This window comes from Camellia sinensis, chromosome 11 (assembly GCF_055761805.1).
Source record: "Camellia sinensis isolate YWXY chromosome 11, ASM5576180v1, whole genome shotgun sequence".
In the NCBI taxonomy this organism is placed as follows: Eukaryota; Viridiplantae; Streptophyta; class Magnoliopsida; order Ericales; family Theaceae; genus Camellia; species Camellia sinensis.
This window is the reverse complement of record NC_138971.1, coordinates 133,289,033-133,308,726: the sequence shown is the minus strand read 5'-3', so window position 1 is coordinate 133,308,726 and position 19,694 is coordinate 133,289,033. Positions and strand designations below refer to the sequence as shown.

General features: G+C 34.9%; 1 protein-coding gene across 1 annotated transcript; it reads left to right on the top strand.

The window, feature by feature from the left end:
• The first annotated feature begins 1,309 nt into the window (after positions 1-1,309).
• Positions 1,310-9,559, top strand: LOC114296211 (cell division control protein 2 homolog A). Its single transcript, XM_028240494.2, has 9 exons — positions 1,310-1,517; positions 4,278-4,310; positions 4,394-4,578; positions 5,515-5,635; positions 6,249-6,422; positions 6,750-6,913; positions 8,172-8,259; positions 8,353-8,406; positions 9,128-9,559. Exons 2-9 carry the CDS (start codon positions 4,302-4,304, stop codon positions 9,215-9,217), a joined length of 885 nt encoding a protein of 294 aa, XP_028096295.1. The 5' UTR covers positions 1,310-1,517; positions 4,278-4,301; the 3' UTR covers positions 9,218-9,559.
• The last annotated feature ends 10,135 nt before the right edge of the window (positions 9,560-19,694 follow it).

Genomic DNA, 19,694 nt, shown 5'->3' with positions numbered 1-19,694 from the left:
CTCCAGAGAAATTTACTCAATCCCAGAGAAAATCCTATCCAACAAGAGAAATTCACTTGTTGTCTACAGTTTGATGGCTTCAGTGATTTGATCCAATATTATTCTTATGTTACAAGAAGAGACTTGATTCAATAACTATATTTATGTCTATATTCAAAATGAATTCAACATACAAAGCAATCCTTGGAATTTTTCTGGATTCAAGACCTTGAACATTCAGGGCTTGTTTGGTTTGTTTTTGGGAGAGTAGTTTTTGAAAATTGTTTTGGGGAGAGAGTTTATAAATTTTTTTGGTTTGTTTGATTGCGTATTTTGAAAGTAATTTTGGAGTTTGGGAGTTTGTAATGATTTGATGTTTTGTTATAATTGAGTACATGTGTGTGAGAGAAAAAATGATTAAAAATTAGAGATGAGAGAGAAAAAGTGATTGATTGATAAGTAAGAGAGAGAAAGTGATTTTGAAAATTGTTTTAGAAAATTTACAAACCAAACAAATTTTCTAAATTTTTTTTTCCCAAAATCACTCTAGAAATTCAAACCAAACATATCCTCAAATTTCTAACCTTCACTGGGTATATTGTTCAAGGTAGGCTTATCCTCAAAATCAACCATTTCACCAGAAGAGATGTCTCTTGTGGAAGCATCATTGAAAGTACTACTTGATCCTGGTTTCTCGTGATCACTATTTTTATATCTGCTAATTGAAAGCTGCCTTCTAGAGCATCTGGTGCGCATTATTGGATGGGTGATGGAGCCACCTGAACCACAAAATTCTCTACCTTTGATTGATTAACATCTAACCATGATTGTTCTTAATGGCTTTCTTCATGGATCGTAGCGAGGAGGAGGAGAGGTTATGGGATCGGGAGATCAACGCTCTGAAGAAGCTTTAAGAGTGGTTGGAGATCGTCGCTGAGCTACGGTGGAAGAACTTCATACGGTGGTTCAATCGGAGCAAGAGTGGCCGAGGAGTTCTTGACATAGGGCTTCTTGGATTGATCGAGCTGGATCGACGAGAGAGAGAGAGCGTAGAGCAGCGAGGAGAGGGAATAGGTGAAGCGTGAGTTTGAGAGAGATGAGAGAGAGAGAGGTGAATGTTTGAAGCTTATACCAAATTTCTATGTAATACATGAGTGCGGGGTTAAGAAACCTTAAACATTATAAAATAATATTGTAAATCTCTTCCATTACTAAAAATGAGAGAGGGTTCTCAAACTAAATTTTCCTAGAATCTATGGATAGCTTATCATTTATTTTATTATAATAATTTTTGTTTTTTTTTTTAATAAAAAAAAGGTAAGATTTTTAGTTTAGAAAAAAGCGGCAATGGGGTCGTAAAAAGGGCGGTAGCACTGTAAAAGTTTCCTATACATGGTTGACTGAGTGAGAGGCGCAGTGAGTGTGTGGCTGAGTGGTTCCTTAGGGTTTCGCACGCCCATTCCTACTTCCCAAAAACTCTCTCTCTCATCATCATCGTCCAGACTCTCCAATCCATTCACAATCTGATCGCTTCACAGGTAAGTTTCTTTGCAATCGATTCTCTCTCCTTCCGCAAATCTGCTTGCATTTCATCTATATCTATCTGTGTGTTTGTGTATGTGTATTTGCATGTACATTGATACATTTGATTGACAATTGCTCTTGAGTTTTCGAGATCTGGTTTGTAGGGATGAGTTCACTAGCATTGTGTTCCAATTATGCCCTTCGTTTTCATATACTGATTGTGAGATCTGATTATGTGCCATTGTAGTGTTTAGCAGAGATCGGAAACGAAATGATAGAGTTTAGTTGATTATAATGCGATCTTCTAACAATTTGTAGCTGTACTGGAATAATCAGCTTCAGTTCCATATGGAAGTGAATGATCAGCAACACATTGTGCATTTTGTAGTTTTAGAGTTATCACTGTTTAGTATAAAGTAGTCTTATGTAAGGAAAATGTTTCAGACTCAATTTGACCTACAATGACGTGGCATGATAGTTAACTTTTGATTTGTTACACACTCAATCATATGGGGCTTTACTCCCTTGCTGCATTATTGTAGGTGAATTTAGAGGTCTAAATTACGGGTCGATAGCATTTCTCGAAATTGCAAATGATTACAACCCCAATTATGGCAAAATGGCAAACAAAATTATACATTGTTAATATTGAGGGAAGAGCTCATAGAAATGTGACAGTTTTTTTTACTTCTAACTCATCTGTGCTAGTTGTTTAAACCAGACCAGACCACACCACACCACACAGAGACAGAGAGAGAGAGAGAGAGAGGGGGGGGGTTAACTATGTACTTTTTGAAGGTCTAAGCCAGTGATACATAGAGAGAGAGGGAGGCATTTGGAGGGATGGTAAATATGGAAAGTGTTATTTATAGCTCTAAGCCACTGATTTGTAGAAAGTGAGAGAAAATAGACAGTAATAGAGAGTAAGACTATCTCCAATGGTGAACCAAATTCAGTATCAAATTTGAATTTGATGAAAAAAGTCACTTTTTTTGCTCTAATAGTTTTACCAAACCGATATCAAACTGAGAACGGAGCAAATTTTTCATCAAATTGAGAATCTGCGTGAGCCTTCACCAATTCACTGTGCTGTAACATTGCAAGTGGGGCCACGGTCAACCTGCTGGACGTCCGGCCAGTCGACCAACCGGTTGACCGGTAAAAGGTTCAAACAGTTCAAATATTCAGGTTCAAACAAGTAAAAAATAAATAAATAAATAAAAAAAATTTGCCTTATCGGTCAACTCCTGCTTTTGAGGACAACCATCGGAGTAGCCTATATCAGATTGAAAAAATGGTCCTTTTTTTACTCAGTTTTGATTGAAAAAAAGGTTAACCATTGGAGATGCTCTAAGTAGTTGTTTGGGATGTATTATATAAGTACTTTTAGACTTTTTTGTTAAAAAAGTAGAGAAATAAAGATGTATGTTTGGGATAATTTTTTGACTTTTTACGAAAAGATATGTAATAAAATATCGTAGTAAAATCAAAATAACAATTTTACCCATTTGACTTTTTGATTTTTAACTTTTTGACTTTTTGGGTAGTTGAATTCAAATGGGCAAAATTATTATTTTGCCCCAGTTGCTTCCTCCATAAGCTACCCTTGAATAGGGGTGTAACTCGGCCGGGTTCGGTCGGGTTGGAAGGTTGTCAAAGTCTAGCCTAAGTTGTGTTGAGATCCGTCCAAGCCCGAATTGCAACACGAGGTTGTCTGCCCAAGCCCGACACGAGTTAAATCCAAATTGTCCGAATTGTCTGAATTGCTTGAATTGTAAATGAATTTCAGTTTTTTTTTTTTTGCTGCTACATTATTAAATTATTAAAATTTGACTCTATTTACATTTTTTTTTTATAGAAAATTATTAATACCATCAAAATAAATAATTTATATAATGTAAGAGAGATGTCGCTATAGTAGTCCTTACAATTTATGAGTGAAAATAACAAAAGAATTTTATGTTATTTGTATATATAATATATATTTAATATGATTTAATAATTTAAATTATTTTAATATCATGTAATGGCTAATAATTATATGTATATTTAATGTTTTTATGTATCTATATATGTATAATTCAGGCTTCGAGTTGCTTGGGTTGTTTGACGTCTTTGCCCAAATCTGCTCAAATTTAATTTGGGCTTTTGAATTTTTACCCAAGCTCATACCGAATTTGAAAATATTTTGTCAAAACCCTAAAAAAATTTGGGCTGGGCTTGGGTTGCTCGGGTTGAGCCCGCCCAAATTGCACCCCAACCCATGAATAGTATAAACTTTTTAACATTTTTAATAACTTCTTGACTTTTTTAGTTTATCCCAAGAGATACTTTTGTGGTGGAAATTGAAGTGGCGAAGTGAGAAGAATTTGTGCCAGATGAGGTATGGCCTAGATTGGTTCAGTTATAGAGTTGAAAAGCATTGAAGATGATACTGTCGAAATTATTAATTTTTTTTCCTAGGCCACCTGTGGTTTTTCATTTAGAAATTACTGATAAAGCACATATTACTGGAATTTTGCAAAGTAAGTGTTTGTCTGTTTTTTTGGCCTTTCATGTTTGGGGCTACTTTATGTCCAATTATTTATTTCTTGCTTGTAGATTTTTATTTATTTATTTAATTTTATTATTATTTTTATAAATTCATTTTTTTAGCTGCCTTATCACTTGATTGTACCACATTACCTATATGATTTGTTAGTTGTATGCTTAATGCTTTTCTGAAACTGTTGTATCTTTATTGCTTTCTAATTGGCTTCAGGGCTTTTCCTCAGGTGGATCTGTGTGACCTGGATTAGATGGAGCAGGTAAAGAAGTTTTCATTCCTGTTATTTAGTTATTTTTTAGTTATTTTTGTATTTTATTAGACTGATGTTTTTGAACATTGCAGTACGAAAAAGTTGAGAAGATTGGTGAAGGAACCTATGGTGTGGTCTATAAGGCTCGGGACCGAGTGACCAATGAAACTATAGCTTTAAAGAAGATTCGTTTGGAGCAGGAAGACGAGGGTGTACCAAGCACGGCAATTAGAGAAATTTCTCTATTGAAAGAGATGAAGCATGGGAACGTTGTCAGGCATGTTTCCGCTTTCCGTAGTATGTTTATTTAAATTTAAGTGAATTTTGTTGTTTCTGCTGATAGCACTATGTTTTTAGTATGAGCCATTAAATATCCTGAATGTGTGTGTGACCAACTATAAAAAAATCCTAGTCTTGAGCTACGCAACATGTATGTACCGAATTGAGTCAACCTGTGTTTCATCCAAATATTCTTTGTTTTGTGACTAGATTTATTTGTACTCTTCTTCTGTCTTTCATCCAAATATTCTTTGTTTTGTCACTAGATTTATTTGTACTCTTCTTGTTATTATTGGTGTATTTAATTTAATAACTCTTTTCATTTATTTGCATACTTCTATGTATCATAAAGGCTTTAAGATGAGCAAAATGTATATTTTTTTGACAACTTCATGATTTGGTCTACATTGTCAGCTGAAAATTGCATCCTTAGAAAAATTGAAATTGGATGAGAGTAGGAACAATCCTTATGAAAAGTGTGATGTAGGAGGAGCAACATGATTTGATGATGTGCATTTCTAATTCAAAGTCGTTTCTGAATTCTGTATTCTAACAGCTGTTTATGCGAGCATGCTCCAATAACAGCATGTTTCTAGCTTGTGCTTTCTTTAGCTATATAGTTCTGCAATAGTGGCACTAATAACTATTAACGAGGTCGAGGACAATGATATTGAACGTTGCCAAAAACGATGACATTTGAAAAAAGGACATACAAGGCCTGAATTGATTTCCGACATGATACTTGCTAGTGCATTTTAGATGGATAGATACTTTGAATTAGTAGGAACTGGTTGATTTGCAATGAACCTACTAGAGAATGTTTTATTCGAATCAGATTTGATTTTCTATTTTAGATTATATGTCTGAACTCTTCTTCTTTGGCATTGTTATGGATGTGTTGTTCTAATATGTTTGATAATTTTTTTGGTGGCAGGTTACAGGATGTGGTGCACAGTGAGAAGCGTTTGTACCTGGTTTTTGAGTATCTGGACTTGGATTTGAAGAAACACATGGATTCATGTCCGGAGTTCTCTAAGGATCCACGTCTGATAAAAGTGAGTGAGATCTTATTGGTCTTTGGAGGTTGGTGTATGCTGTGGCTTCAAGATTAGACCTGTTCCATACTAGGCTTACATGTAAAGGATATTTTTTTTGTTTCCTGTCACTTTGGCTATGTAAAATACACACATGGAGTTTAAGTTCAACTCATCCAAACACTCGCAATGAGTGCTTGTAGAGATTCTTGGATATATAGATATCATTGTATTTTATTTTGTAATAGATTCTTGGATATATAGATATCATTGTATTTTATTTTGTAATAATAATGAAATGGTAGTGATTCTAGTCATTTTATTAGCAACTAATTGTGGTTTTCTCTCTGGAGCCCTGAAGTCAGAAATGATGAGGGGTGAACAGAAAGATTAATTATATTATAGTATTGTATTAGGAAGATCAGGAATATCCAAAACCCTACATACATTTCCCTTTATTGAATTCTTTTGATAAAAAAGAATATTTTATGGTCATATTTAATAATTCAAATTGAATGCATTTTACTCTGACAGTTCTTTCATCATCTGGCATCTGATTGAATTAAAGATTGACAGTGATCCGATCAGGCTAATAAAAATGAAATATTATTTGGTTGCATTTTTCAATTTGCAGATGTTCCTGTATCAAATTCTTCGTGGTATTGCTTATTGTCACTCCCATAGAGTTCTGCATCGAGATCTGAAACCTCAGAATCTGCTGATAGATCGCCGTACAAATGCTTTAAAGCTTGCAGATTTTGGATTGGCCAGAGCATTTGGTATTCCCGTCAGGACATTTACACATGAGGTAATAGGGCCCATTAGGTTTTGGTTTCTCCACTGTGTTTTAATTAATATGATGTCCATGGTATTTATGTCTAGTAATCTCTGTGTGTGTTTCTATTTGATTTCACAAGCTACAGGTTATACTTGACTTCAAAATAAAAAATGCTTGTAATGGCAGTGTGTTGTCTGTGATTGATATAGCATTTTCTTATTCAGGCCCTAGATGTGCTACCATGTCAAGCTGAGTTAGAGTTGTAAAGTTCATGTGAAGAAATAAAACTTTCATTAATTTACCTTTTGAGTTGATCTATTTTTTTGCATTTGTACGCTCATCAGCTTCTCTTTTCAGGTGGTGACTCTATGGTACAGGGCACCAGAAATACTCCTTGGATCCCGCCACTATTCGACTCCTGTGGATGTGTGGTCAGTGGGTTGTATATTTGCTGAAATGGTGAATCAGCGGCCATTGTTTCCTGGGGACTCTGAGATTGATGAACTATTCAAAATCTTCAGGTTTATAATTCCTGAACAGCATTTTTTTCTGTTGTTAGGCTGCTCATTTATAATTTGGAAAGCCATGCTCTCTAGAAGTTTTTGATGGCCTCACAGATCAGTTACTTGTGTTCATTTTGACCTGAATGCATACCATTAAAATTATATGTATGTCCGTTTAGGAAGGAACTTGAGCCAATCATTGACATGGAAAAATGTTTTAACTGTTGAATGACATGGAAAAAATATATCTGGAAGTGCTTTGTGTCAATACTTTTCTATTGCTTTCACATTCACATTCCCTTTGTTGAACTTATAGACGAATGATTAAATGACCTGCTCAGCAGCCACAGAGGGCCAAGACTTAAAATTAACTATGAATTATGATGATCATAAGGCCTGAAACTCTAATGTGGTTTTCAGTTTTCAAACTAACTAGTAGTTGAGGCCCAAGGTTTGGGCCAGTTCGTTTGCTACATCTCAAGCTTTGTAGCTTCAATGTAATTAGGTTATTGTACACCCATTTAACATTTATGCATGGTCTTACAACAATTGTAGAAAAATCTACTAATTTTGGAGTTTGATAGAGTTGAATTATAATTCTTAGTGGCTTCACTGTGTAAACTACTAAACTTTCTGCTGGGGATTGTCATGGAGTGTATCTGAAGACTACCAGCAAACCACTTGCTGCAGTCAGTTAAAGTTTTATTCCCCTTCCCTTTGATAGAAACACTACCGGGATACCACTGGCTGTAGTGGGTCCCATATTTGTTAGATTCTTGTTCTTATTTTTGAAGTTTTTTTTAGTTATTTCTTCTTATATTCTATGTATAAAATTGGAAAAAATTTCTGCATTCGGTTATCAATAAAGACAAGACCAATGTTCGATAGATCCCAATTCTATAGTTGTAAATTTTTACTTGATGTTTAGAAAATCTGGAATTTTTTCATGGATAAGCAACTGCTCTAAATTAGAAGGAAGAAAGCAGGAAAAATGACTACTCTTGAATTTTATTGGCCTTATGGTTGAGATCGTTTATCTGCTTTTTGACATTTAGATATGCTGATCTACAGAAAGGAGAGAAAAAAATTTACCATTGGTATTGTTCTTAGGAAATCTTAATCAAAATGAGAATAAATGGTATCTGTAACCTTGCTTTACTGAATGAGTTGCACACAATTTTCATTATTTGACTTGTCAATTTTTAATTTTTTTATTTGATGTTCTGGATATTATATTATGTTCTGTTGATATATATGTTTTTTTCCCCCTGTGAAGAATCTTGGGTACTCCAAATGAGGATACGTGGCCTGGAGTGACTTCTTTGGCTGATTTTAAATCTGCCTTTCCAAAATGGCCTTCTAAGGTGATTGGTTCTAGGATGTGTTGCTGCATATTCTTTGATCTTCTTGTTTATTAAAAATCAAGATTGAAATGGTGTCTCCTCTCTATTATGCAGGACCTGGCAACTGTGGTCCCAAATCTTGACTCAGCTGGCATTGATCTTCTTAGTGTAAGTTAAATGTCTATGTTTGTTTAAAATGCATCTCATTCAGGAACAAGTTGATGCTGAAGTATCCATAGCTTGCCCCTATGCTTTTCCCTTTTGCACTATAGTTTTATATGCAAGTTTACTTGCTTGTTTAATTAGTTATATTTTCTTATTAATCCTTACATGCTATGAAATATGGATATGAATATGGGGCACATGTATGATACATTAATTTGACATTTTGAGAAAAAAAGAGCACTACTTTAATCACAATGTTTTCTTCTATAAGAAGTAAGCAATGTGTTGGAAAATTATTCTTTTATTTATACCAATAATTATAATAATGCTGTGCAAGAAATGTTGCAATCTCACTTCCATAATAGTTTGGATATGTTACAAAAAGTATCCGATACTTCTCACAATTGAAAAAAAAAAAAAAAATTTTTTTTTTTGATATATTTAGGAAGTACTGATATGTATCTGCAAGTATTTGAAGAGTATCATTATCCGATAAGATATGATATGGAGATGACTTCCCTCTGAAAGCATCCGTGTGTCATAGAATATACAATCTTGATTTCTAAATAAAGTCTACTTCCACAATGTAGGAAGTTTTTGTGGCCTTGAGCCAGGCACTGTTTTTTAGACTACAATAAATGGATAAATGTTACACAGTGATTAAATAACATTCTGCAATATGAAGTTTTCCCATTACTAATACTTCTGTATGTTTTCTTTCCAGAAAATGCTCTGTTTGGATCCAAGCAGAAGAATTACAGCTAGAAGTGCCCTTGAACATGAATACTTCAAGGATATTGGGTTTGTACCTTGATTCCCTGTTCCTATCTTCCTGGCTGCAAAAGTGTATATCAATATATAGCATTTCATGGGTTCTTTTTTTTCTTTTTGTTTTGTTTTTTTCTTTTTGTGAGAAGTGCGGTTTGTTTTTCACTGCTTATTTCCCCCCCTTTTAATTCAAATTACATTGAAGTGGTTATTGGCACAGCCGTAGTGGAAGTGTCTAGTGTTTGTTCTTAGGATTTCACCCCCCAATTTCTTTGTCTTAAAGATAGGTATTGGTGTTAAGGTTTTTAATCTCTTTGTAACAACATGCTTTGTGAAAGACATAATGGTTTCTATCTCCTTTGAATGAAAAACTTTGGTTTGCCTTTTATTTGCTCTCAAGCTCTCTCTTGCTGTCTCTTTTTTCTCTATTGAAATTGGAATTTTTAGTGAGTGTTTGATTAGGAATGTATGAAGTGGAAACCACACTTTGCATTTCAAATCCCATGCTGGCAGGAGGTTATGCTAAGTTGAGCGTGGCTTCTGTGTGTTTAGCAAGACTAGTTGAGAAGCATGGGATGCTATAGGCAAATAGAGCATGTAGCATGTAATGCTCTGTTAGCAGTGTTTTTGTAATTCTAAGTAGAGTGTAAAAAGATGTATGATTGAACGGGAGGAATGGAAATGGCTTTCTGTGGGTTGCAAACAGACAAATTCACTTCAAATGAACACCCTGAAGAATGAGTTTGCTTCAGACACCTAATCATTTTAAGTTGTGTCAAACTCTGTAGCCACTAGGTGCAAATTGACTGAACTCACTCTAATTTGTGGTTTCATGCTTGGCAGCTTTAGTATTTTACTACTGCTGTGTTTTTATGTATGTGATCATTCATGACTTGCTACTATCAGTGGGATTTTGGACATTTCTAACCAGCACAAGGGGGTAAGGTTGTATACGTATGATTCTCAAACTCTGCAGTGGCGAGAGCGTTGTGCATTGAGACTGTCTTTCTACCTGCATGGTGATGGCATTTAAGAAAGCACCGTCATACAAAGGCTAGAAGAGAGAACAATCTGCCTTGAGAAGACAAAGAGTAGGCTACAGAGTTACAATTTTCATTTTAGTTATGTAGAGAGTGCAGTGAACCATCCTAAGCCAGGCTTTTGGAGCATGGAAAATTCTTTACTTTGGGCCTGTTTGTTTTCCATGGTGTGGGTTGGTATTGGACTAACAATGAGGAGGCACTCGTTAATATCATGTTTGCTTTTACATTGCTGCATCGGAGTCGTACTTTTTAATATCATGTTTGTTTTCACATTGTTGTGCCGGAGTCATAGTCCGAATTGACTATGAATCCTCTCATACGAATGGACTAACAATTACCATGGGCCTTGGTATTGAAAAAGAAGCCATTGGATTTATAGGATCCCTTTGTTTTGGGAGATGGAGGAAGGAATGAGATTGAAATAGAGGTAGGACTCACTAATATTGTGTTTGTTTTGGAAGATAGAGAGGAGATTTATAAGCCTTCCGGATTAGGATGGGCTTTGAATGTAGGGATGGAGATGGAGGCCGAAACTTGATATTAGAAAATTAGTCCTCCGATTGGGTGTTTTTTTTTTTTTTTACATGTTAGGCATTTTTTTTGAACATTAATGTTTAATATTTGCGTATTTTTTGTTTAGTAAAAATCATAGTTTTATTTGTTTTATTATTTTATATTTTTTTATATAAAAATAATTTAACAATCCTGACACTAAAAACTATCATCAAAACAAAAATAATTTTACTTAATTTCTTGACTATCAATCCTTTTACCAACAATTTTTTTCATATTAATCCCATCACTATCAATTCTTTCTATTCTATATGTGAAAACAAACTGGCCATAGTGTAGATAATTATACCATCCACCATATCATCAAATTGAAAAACAAATCCCTCCGAATTTTTATCAACATTTTAGAAACAATCAATTAGTGTTTTGATTTTAATTTTTTGAATTTAATTTTCTAAAAATTGAGTTTTTTTTATTTTTTATGTTTTTTTTGGTTTTTAGAGAATATTTTTAAAATTTTAAGTAAATTTTTTTTTAATTTTTTAGATGCACTTTACTTAGATGTATCTAAAAAGTAAAATATTTATGAAAAAATCTTTTTAAAAAATTAATAAATACACAAAAATACAAAAAATATATTGAATTTTTGTATTTTTGGTATTTAGTGAATTTTTTAAAGATTTTTTTACAAAAATTATACTTTTTAAGTGTATTTATGTTAGGTGTATCTAAAAATTAAAAAAATGCTTAAAATATTAAAAAAAATTAAGTGAAAACAAAAAAATACAAAAAATAAAAAAGTAAAATTTTATGAAATTCAAAACCAAACAAGCTGAATAATTTTTTTTAAAAAAATCAACTAATTTTAAAATTTGACGTGGTCTCCCACTTATTTTAAAATTTATCCACCACTGTTTGCTCTCCCCCTCTTAATAATTTCCAAATATATAAAAATAATTTAATATAATATTATATATTTATAAAATATACCAAAAAGACTAACAGAATTTATGTAATTTTATATAGTTAATCCAATCCAAGAATAATAAAGCAAACAAGAATTTTGACTAATCCGATACTCATCAAACAAACCCAACATTTTTAATTCCCACATTAACAATCTGCTCATTAATAATATTCATATTAACCGTTTCATTCATTTTATCTTTGAAAACTTTGAAAATAAACAAACCCTTTGGATTCACTTGTCTTCTTTAGACCTTTAGTTGGACTTGATTTGGGTTGGGCATTCAACTCTAAAATACTCCTAGTTCGTTCTTATTGTCCATATTTTAGTACTGACTATTTTGATTATGATGATGATTATATACGATGCTGCTGTTGCTTCAACATATCTTTTTCTGGTTAGTATTGTATGTAATGGGTGTACTACGTGTGAATTGGGTCAACACACTAGTAGACAATAGAGGTCCTTAATTTTTACTCCTCTTTTTTTTTGGCTTAAATGTTTTCATAATTCTGCTAATAATTCAACAGTAATCATCAGTTTGTGGATTTCGAAAACCACAAAACATTTGAGCTGCTGGCAAATTAAATAAACAATAAAAAATGTTCATTATATATGAAAATACTGGGTGTTTTTTTCACCTAACTAGTTTTAAATATTTTAAAAACATATTCTGAAAATTCAACCAAACAAAGCATCCCAATGAATCTGTGTTTCTGTTTATGTATCCATTTTTTTGTGTTGCCATGTCTCACTTCTGTCCTTTGGCAACTGAAGATTACAACCTGTATAGCAGAGTTTATAGCTCTCGAGATATTAAAAAAGGTATTAGCACACTACACTGGCATCTATAGTCTCTTATTTTCTCAGCTATTTAAGCTTCCTTGTACAATCTCTGACGACTATTTTGGCAGACATGCTACAGTAGAAGAGACATGCAAGAAGATTTGGCTCTTGGACTTGAAGGTGATACCAAAAAAAGATTATAATTAGCTCATTTAAACTGCACCAAACAGTTATGTAACGATACTTGATAATGAGATGTAGTTACTGATTTTACGTTGTTGTTATAAGAAGAGAAAAAAAAATGGAATATGCACCGCACCATTTGTTAGAGAAATGGATTTCACCATTAATTTCCGGTAAATTTGAGCTTTTATTAAATAGGTCCCACACCTCGATTTGGATGGGTCTGAGTGGCAACATGTTCCTTGCCATGTGGTGAACAAGAATATATACTCAGGTGGTCGAAACCATTTACGAGTGAATGAGAAATTGATACCGTAGTGAGCCTCATAAACATGAAATGTTTTGTGTGGTTCCCTTGAGTTGGTATCTAAAAACCTTGTCCCACATAGGAAACTTAGAATAGTTTCAAAGTGTTTATAAGCTCTAAGTTAGAGACCTTGGGTTGGGCCCCAAGGGGTACCCAAGTTTTGTAGGAGGAGGAGTTATGGACAAACCCAAAACCATCACCACACGCGCGCGCCGCCGTCCGGCCGGGTCGGTGCGGGTGTGGGTCTAGGCCGTCCTTTATTTTTTGCACCAAGATTATTTGAATTTTTTCAAATAATTTTCTGCAGGAAAATTCGAAATCTGAATATTTGAATTTAAAATTATTCGGTTGCAACTTCTCTTCTTCTCCAACAGTCGCGTCTCCAACTTGGTGGCTGTTCTTCACAACAGTCTTCTATTCCGGAATAGGCACTTCTCAAGCCTATATATATCAACCCTCCATTCCTTTGGTAAATACTTTTGAACCCGTAACTGTCTTCACAACTCTCTGCTTCTCTTCATCTTCATTTTGCATCTTTTGTAAGTTCGAAAATACAATCTGGTTCGTAGTACATTCAGTTTCAGTGCTGCATCTGTTTGGGGTGATTGTTGAATCCTGGAGGCAGGACGTCCGTTATTTTCAAGCACCTAGGAGAGGACGAATTTCTGTCTTAAAGACACAGTGTCCAAACACTGGCCTCAATCACAAATTTATTCTTCGTTTGATTCTGCAGAAAAGTTGTAAGTTCTGTCTTGATTTATAATCTGTTTTATTATTCTGTTAAGAATAAAATTCTGTTTATTTTTTTTAATTTTGTTCTGTTTTTAATGTTCTGTAAATTCGTTATTCATTGAAGAGATATATCTAACAGTTTTAAGACAGAAATTACTATCTTCTTTGTTTCCTGTTTTACTTCGGTAACCCAGTGCATATATTCTTCGATTAAGAATAAATTTACAGAATATTAAAGTTGTCTGTGTGTAGATTCCAGTTTTTTTTTTTTTGTATTATAATATTTTGAGTTGTTGGTTTGTTCTTTATTTCATAGAAGCAGAAAAGTTAAACAGAAAGTTTCGTTTATCACATGCACTGTCTGTTATATAAAATGTTTATTTATTATTTTGTTTTTTTTTCCATAAGTGCACAAGTAGTTTTAATACATGCACTGTATGGTGTATCAAATCATTTGGGTATAAGTAAGTTTGTTTATTCTTTTTCCAGACTCTAGTAACTTTATTCACTAGTTTAGTGTTTAATATGTATGACTAGAATTCTAGTTTTCTAGTTTTAATATTTTGTAGTGTTCTTACACAAGTATGAATTTGTGATTGGTTAGTTTAAATTGGTTTTATTCTGTTGGTTCTTTTATTTTATTAACTTGGGTAGACAATTAATTTGGTCAGTTTAATTGAATCTTTTGACAGATTTTTTGTTTGTTTTGTTCATACTTTACAATCTGTTTTGGTTTTAATTCCAATCTTGTTCTCCTCACTTTTATGTTGTTATTTATTTTCCTATACAGTATTTTGTTCAAGAATTCTGTTTAGAAAATAATTTCTGTTTATATTAATTTATTTTATTAATCAGAAAGTTAAAGTTAAAGATGGCAACTGAGGGTACTGTTATTACTCCTAATCCCATTGTGCCTCCACCGGTGATTTCTATTCTGGTCGTTACTCCAACTGTGACTCATGGCCCGGGTCATGGACATGTTCCAGTGAACCATGGGGAAAAACCTGAAAAATTCAGTGGTACCGATTTTAAAAGGTGGCAACAAAAAATGTTATTTTATTTAACCACCCTGAATTTGGCAAGGTTTTTACGAGAAGATGCACCAACTCTGAAAGAAGATGAGAGTGATGCGCAAGTTGTCGCTGCAGTAGATGCATGGAAACATGCAGACTTTCTCTGCAGGAACTATATCCTCAATGGATTGGACAACACACTTTACAATGTGTATAGTCCGATCAAGACAGCAAAATCATTGTGGGATTCCTTGGATCGCAAGTATAAGACGGAAGACGCAGGAACAAAGAAGTTTGTTGTTGGCCGCTTCCTGGATTTTAAGATGGTGGATTCCAAGACAGTGATCAGTCAAGTCCAAGATCTACAACTTATCTTGCATGAAATTCATGCAGAAGGTATGTCTCTGAGTGAGTCTTTTCAGGTAGCAGCTATGATTGAAAAATTGCCGTTGTCATGGAAGGATTTCAAGAATTATTTAAAGCACAAACGCAAAGAGATGTCACTGGAGGACTTGATTGTTCGGTTGAGGATTGAAGAAGACAACCGTGGGTCGGAAAAGAAAAATGGGCGTAATCTGATGGAGGCCAAGGCTAATGTGGTGGAACAGAAGCCTAAGCACAACAGTAAGAAGAGGAAGTATCCTGGTGAGAGTTCAAAACGTAGCTCTGGTTCAAAGACAAGTGAAATTCAAAACTTCACAGGCAAATGCTATGTGTGTAACAAGCAAGGACATCGTGCCAAAGATTGTTACAAGCGTCGGACTCAACGAACCATGAAAAAGAAACCTGCTCAAGCCAACATAACAGAGGAGGAAAATCTTTGTGCAATGATTTCGGGATTACATGTGTCTGGAATGGTGTCTGAAGTGAATTTGGTAAGCAACCCCAAAACATGGTGGGTGGACACAGGTGCTACACGTCACATTTGCTCCGAGAAAAAGATGTTCTCCACATATCAAATGGTAGATAACGAGGAACAACTTTATATGGGCAATTCTTCTACCTCCAAGGTTGAAGGCAAGGGACAAGTAGTACTCAAGATGACATCAGGCAAAGAGCTTACTTTGAAAGAAGTGCTGCATGTACCAGAAATTCGAAAGAACCTGGTATCAGGATCATTGCTGAGCAAGAACGGGTTTCGCCTTGTGTTTGAATCTGACAAATTTGTACTCTCTAAAAATGGGATGTATGTGGGGAAAGGGTACTTGAGCGATGGGCTCTTTAAACTTAATGTAATGACAGTGGTTCCTAGTTCTAATAAGAATAACACATCTTCTGCTTATTTTGTTGAGTCTTTATATATGTGGCATGGTAGATTAGGACATGTTAATTTTGGTACCTTGCGTAGATTAATTAACTTAGAATTTCTACCCAAATTTCGTATTGATGCAAATCATAAGTGTGAAGTATGTGTTGAATCAAAATTGACTAAGGCATCTTTTAAATCAATTGAAAGAAATACTGAACCTCTGGATGTAATCCATAGTGATATATGTGACTTGAAATTTGTTCAAACACGAGGAGGGAAAAAATATTTCATCACCTTTATTGATGATAGCACTCGGTATTGCTTTGTATACTTGTTGCGAAGCAAAGATGAAGCTTTAGAAAAATTCATAGAATTTAAAGCTGAGGTTGAGAATCAACTTGGCAAGAAAATAAAGGCTATAAGGAGTGACAGAGGTGGTGAATATGAAGCACCATTTGGTGACTTATGTTCACAATTAGGAATAATACATCAAACCACTGCACCTTATACACCTCAGCAAAATGGAGTTGCTGAGCGGAAAAATCGTACTTTAAAAGAAATGATGAATGCCATGTTAATAAGTTCAGGGTTACCTCAGAACTTGTGGGGGGAAGCTATTCTTTCCGCTAATTATATTCTCAATAAAATTCCTCATAAAAAGTCTCATAAAACACCCTATGAACTGTGGAGAGGTCGAAAGCCTTCCTACAAATACTTGAAAGTGTGGGGGTGTTTGGCTAAGGTAGCAATACCAGAACCGAAAAGGGTTAAAATTGGACCCAAGACTGTTGATTGTATTTTCATCGGATATGCAAACAACAGCAGTGCCTATCGGTTTTTAGTACATAAAAGTGAGAACACAGAGATTCATGTCAATACAATTATCGAGTCTAGGAATGCATCATTTTTTGAAAATGTGTTTCCTTGTAAATTGACGCAAGAGCCAAAAAGGACATATGATACTGCTTTTGACAATGATCAAAGGCAAGTTGAGGAGGAAAAAGTCGAGGAGGAACCCAGACGTAGTAAAAGAGCTAGGACAGGAAAAACTTTCGGTCCTGATTTCTTAACATACTTACTGGAAGAGGAGCCTCGAACTTTCAAAGAAGCAATGTCTACTCCTGAAGCTCCTTCCTGGAAAGAAGCTATCAATAGTGAAATTGAATCAATCTTGCAAAATCATACATGGGAATTGGTGGATCTTCCACCAGGTTGTAAGCCTCTTGGCTATAAGTGGATTTTTAGAAGAAAGATAAAGCCGGATGGTTCAATTGATAAATACAAGGCGAGACTTGTAGTTAAAGGTTACAGGCAAACTGAAGGAGTAGATTATTTTGATACTTACTCACCTGTAACAAGAATAACGTCTATTCGAATGTTAATAGCTATTGCAGCTTTGTATAATCTTGAGATCCATCAAATGGATGTTAAGACTGCATTCTTGAATGGCGATTTGAATGAGGAAATTTACATGGAACAACCAAAAGGGTTCGTGGTTCCAGGGAAAGGGAAAAAAGTGTGCAAACTTGTGAAGTCTCTTTACGGTCTAAAACAAGCACCCAAACAATGGCATGAAAAATTTGACAATATAATGATGTCAAATGGATTTAAAATTAATGAATGTGATAAATGTGTTTATGTGAGAAACACAGAAAAGGGGTATGTCATTGTTTGCCTATATGTAGATGATATGCTCATCCTTGGTAGTAATAATGATATGGTCAAAGCTACCAAGAAAATGTTGAACTCAAAGTTTGACATGAAAGATATGGGGATAGCAGATGTTATACTTGGAATAAAGATTACAAAGACATCTGAAGGATATACCCTGTCTCAAGGACATTATGTTGATAAAATACTTGAAAAATTTAACAAGCATGACGATCGTCTCGCTAAGACCCCTATAGATGCTAATCTTCATTTGATGAAGAATATGGGTGAAGGTGTATCACAAGTAGAATACTCCCGGATTATCGGAAGCTTAATGTACCTCATGAACTGCACTCGTCCAGATTTAGCATATGCAGTTAGCAGATTAAGCAGGTATACTAGCAATCCAGGAACAGACCACTGGACAGCAATAGTTAGGGTACTTAGATATCTAAAGTATACTCGAAACTATGGGCTGAACTATATGAGATATCCAGCAGTTTTAGAAGGTTATAGTGACGCTAATTGGATCTCAGACACTAAAGATTCTAAGTCTACCAGTGGTTATGTCTTTACATTAGGAGGCGCAGCAGTCTCATGGAAATCATCCAAACAGACATGCATCGCAAGGTCCACAATGGAGTCCGAATTTATTGCTTTAGATAAAGCAGGTGAAGAAGGAGAGTGGCTTCGTCAATTTCTAGAGGATATCCCAATGTGGCCAAAACCTGTGCCAGCCATTTGCATTCATTGCGATAGTCAAGCTGCAATGGCAAGAGCACAAAATAATATGTATAACGGTAAGTCTCGTCATATTCGACGTAGACATAATACTGTTAGGCAACTGCTCTCAAATGGAGTGATCTCCATTGAGTACATAAGGTCAAGAGATAATATCGCGGATCCATTAACCAAAGGTTTGACCAGAGAGCAAGTTTTAAGATCATCGAGGGGAATGGGATTAAAGCCTTTTAACTAAAGAGTCGCCTTAATGGCAACCCAACCTAGTTGACTGGAGATCCCAAAATCTAGGTTCAAAGGGACAACCGAATTATGTGTGACTCATTAGTATCACGAAGGAAAATTTTTCCTACCCTTTCCTATGATGACATAGTGATGTCTGCAGCGCTAATCAGGTTAAGCTTTGCTTTTAATGATATTCATAACTTGGAAATCCAAGTGGGGTATAGCAGAATACTCTTAATGAAAATCACCTATATGAGTGTGAACTGGGCCGGTTCAATGAGAATTGATAAAAGGCTGAATTCTCTAGAGCACTCAGGAAAACCAGGTATTGTCCAGGGCCAAAATGGGCACAACCGATAGAACCAGATTGTGTAAGAAAATAAAACTGTGTGACAGACTGTTGTCTCGGTTTACACCAATGGCAGAATAGTTCAAGACATCATGTTCACTAATCAGCCAGTAAACCCGATCGTCTTTCACAAGGGAAGGTTCAAAGTCAAAAGCTACCTATCCTGTGCAGGATATTTTCAGTTTTGTACTCTCAGTGTCTGCATGTTGTTGCATTTTCGTTTTCAATTTCATTCATGTGGGGGATTGTTAGAGAAATGGATTTCACCATTAATTTCCGATAAATTTGAGCTTTTATTAAATAGGTCCCACACCTCGATTTGGATGGGTCTGAGTGGCAACACGTTCCTTGCCATGTGGTGAACAAGAATATATACTCAGGTGGTCGAAACCATTTACGAGTGAATGAGAAATTGATACCGTAGTGAGCCTCATAAACATGAAATGTTTTGTGTGGTTCCCTTGAGTTGGTATCTAAAAACCTTGTCCCACATAGGAAACTTAGAATAGTTTCAAAGTGTTTATAAGCTCTAAGTTAGAGACCTTGGGTTGGGCCCCAAGGGGTACCCAAGTTTTGTAGGAGGAGGAGTTATGGACAAACCCAAAACCATCACCACACGCGCGCGCCGCCGTCCGGCCGGGTCGGTGCGGGTGTGGGTCTAGGCCGTCCTTTATTTTTTGCACCAAGATTATTTGAATTTTTTCAAATAATTTTCTGCAGGAAAATTCGAAATCTGAATATTTGAATTTAAAATTATTCGGTTGC

What these genes read in the sequence shown, in the direction of transcription:
- LOC114296211 (XM_028240494.2), top strand. An exon ending in AAGCATGGGAACGTTGTCAG is followed by an intron (nt 4,579 to 5,514) that starts GCATGTTTCCGC and finishes TTTTGGTGGCAG; the next exon opens with GTTACAGGATGTGGTGCACA. An exon ending in AGGATCCACGTCTGATAAAA is followed by an intron (nt 5,636 to 6,248) that starts GTGAGTGAGATC and finishes TTCAATTTGCAG; the next exon opens with ATGTTCCTGTATCAAATTCT.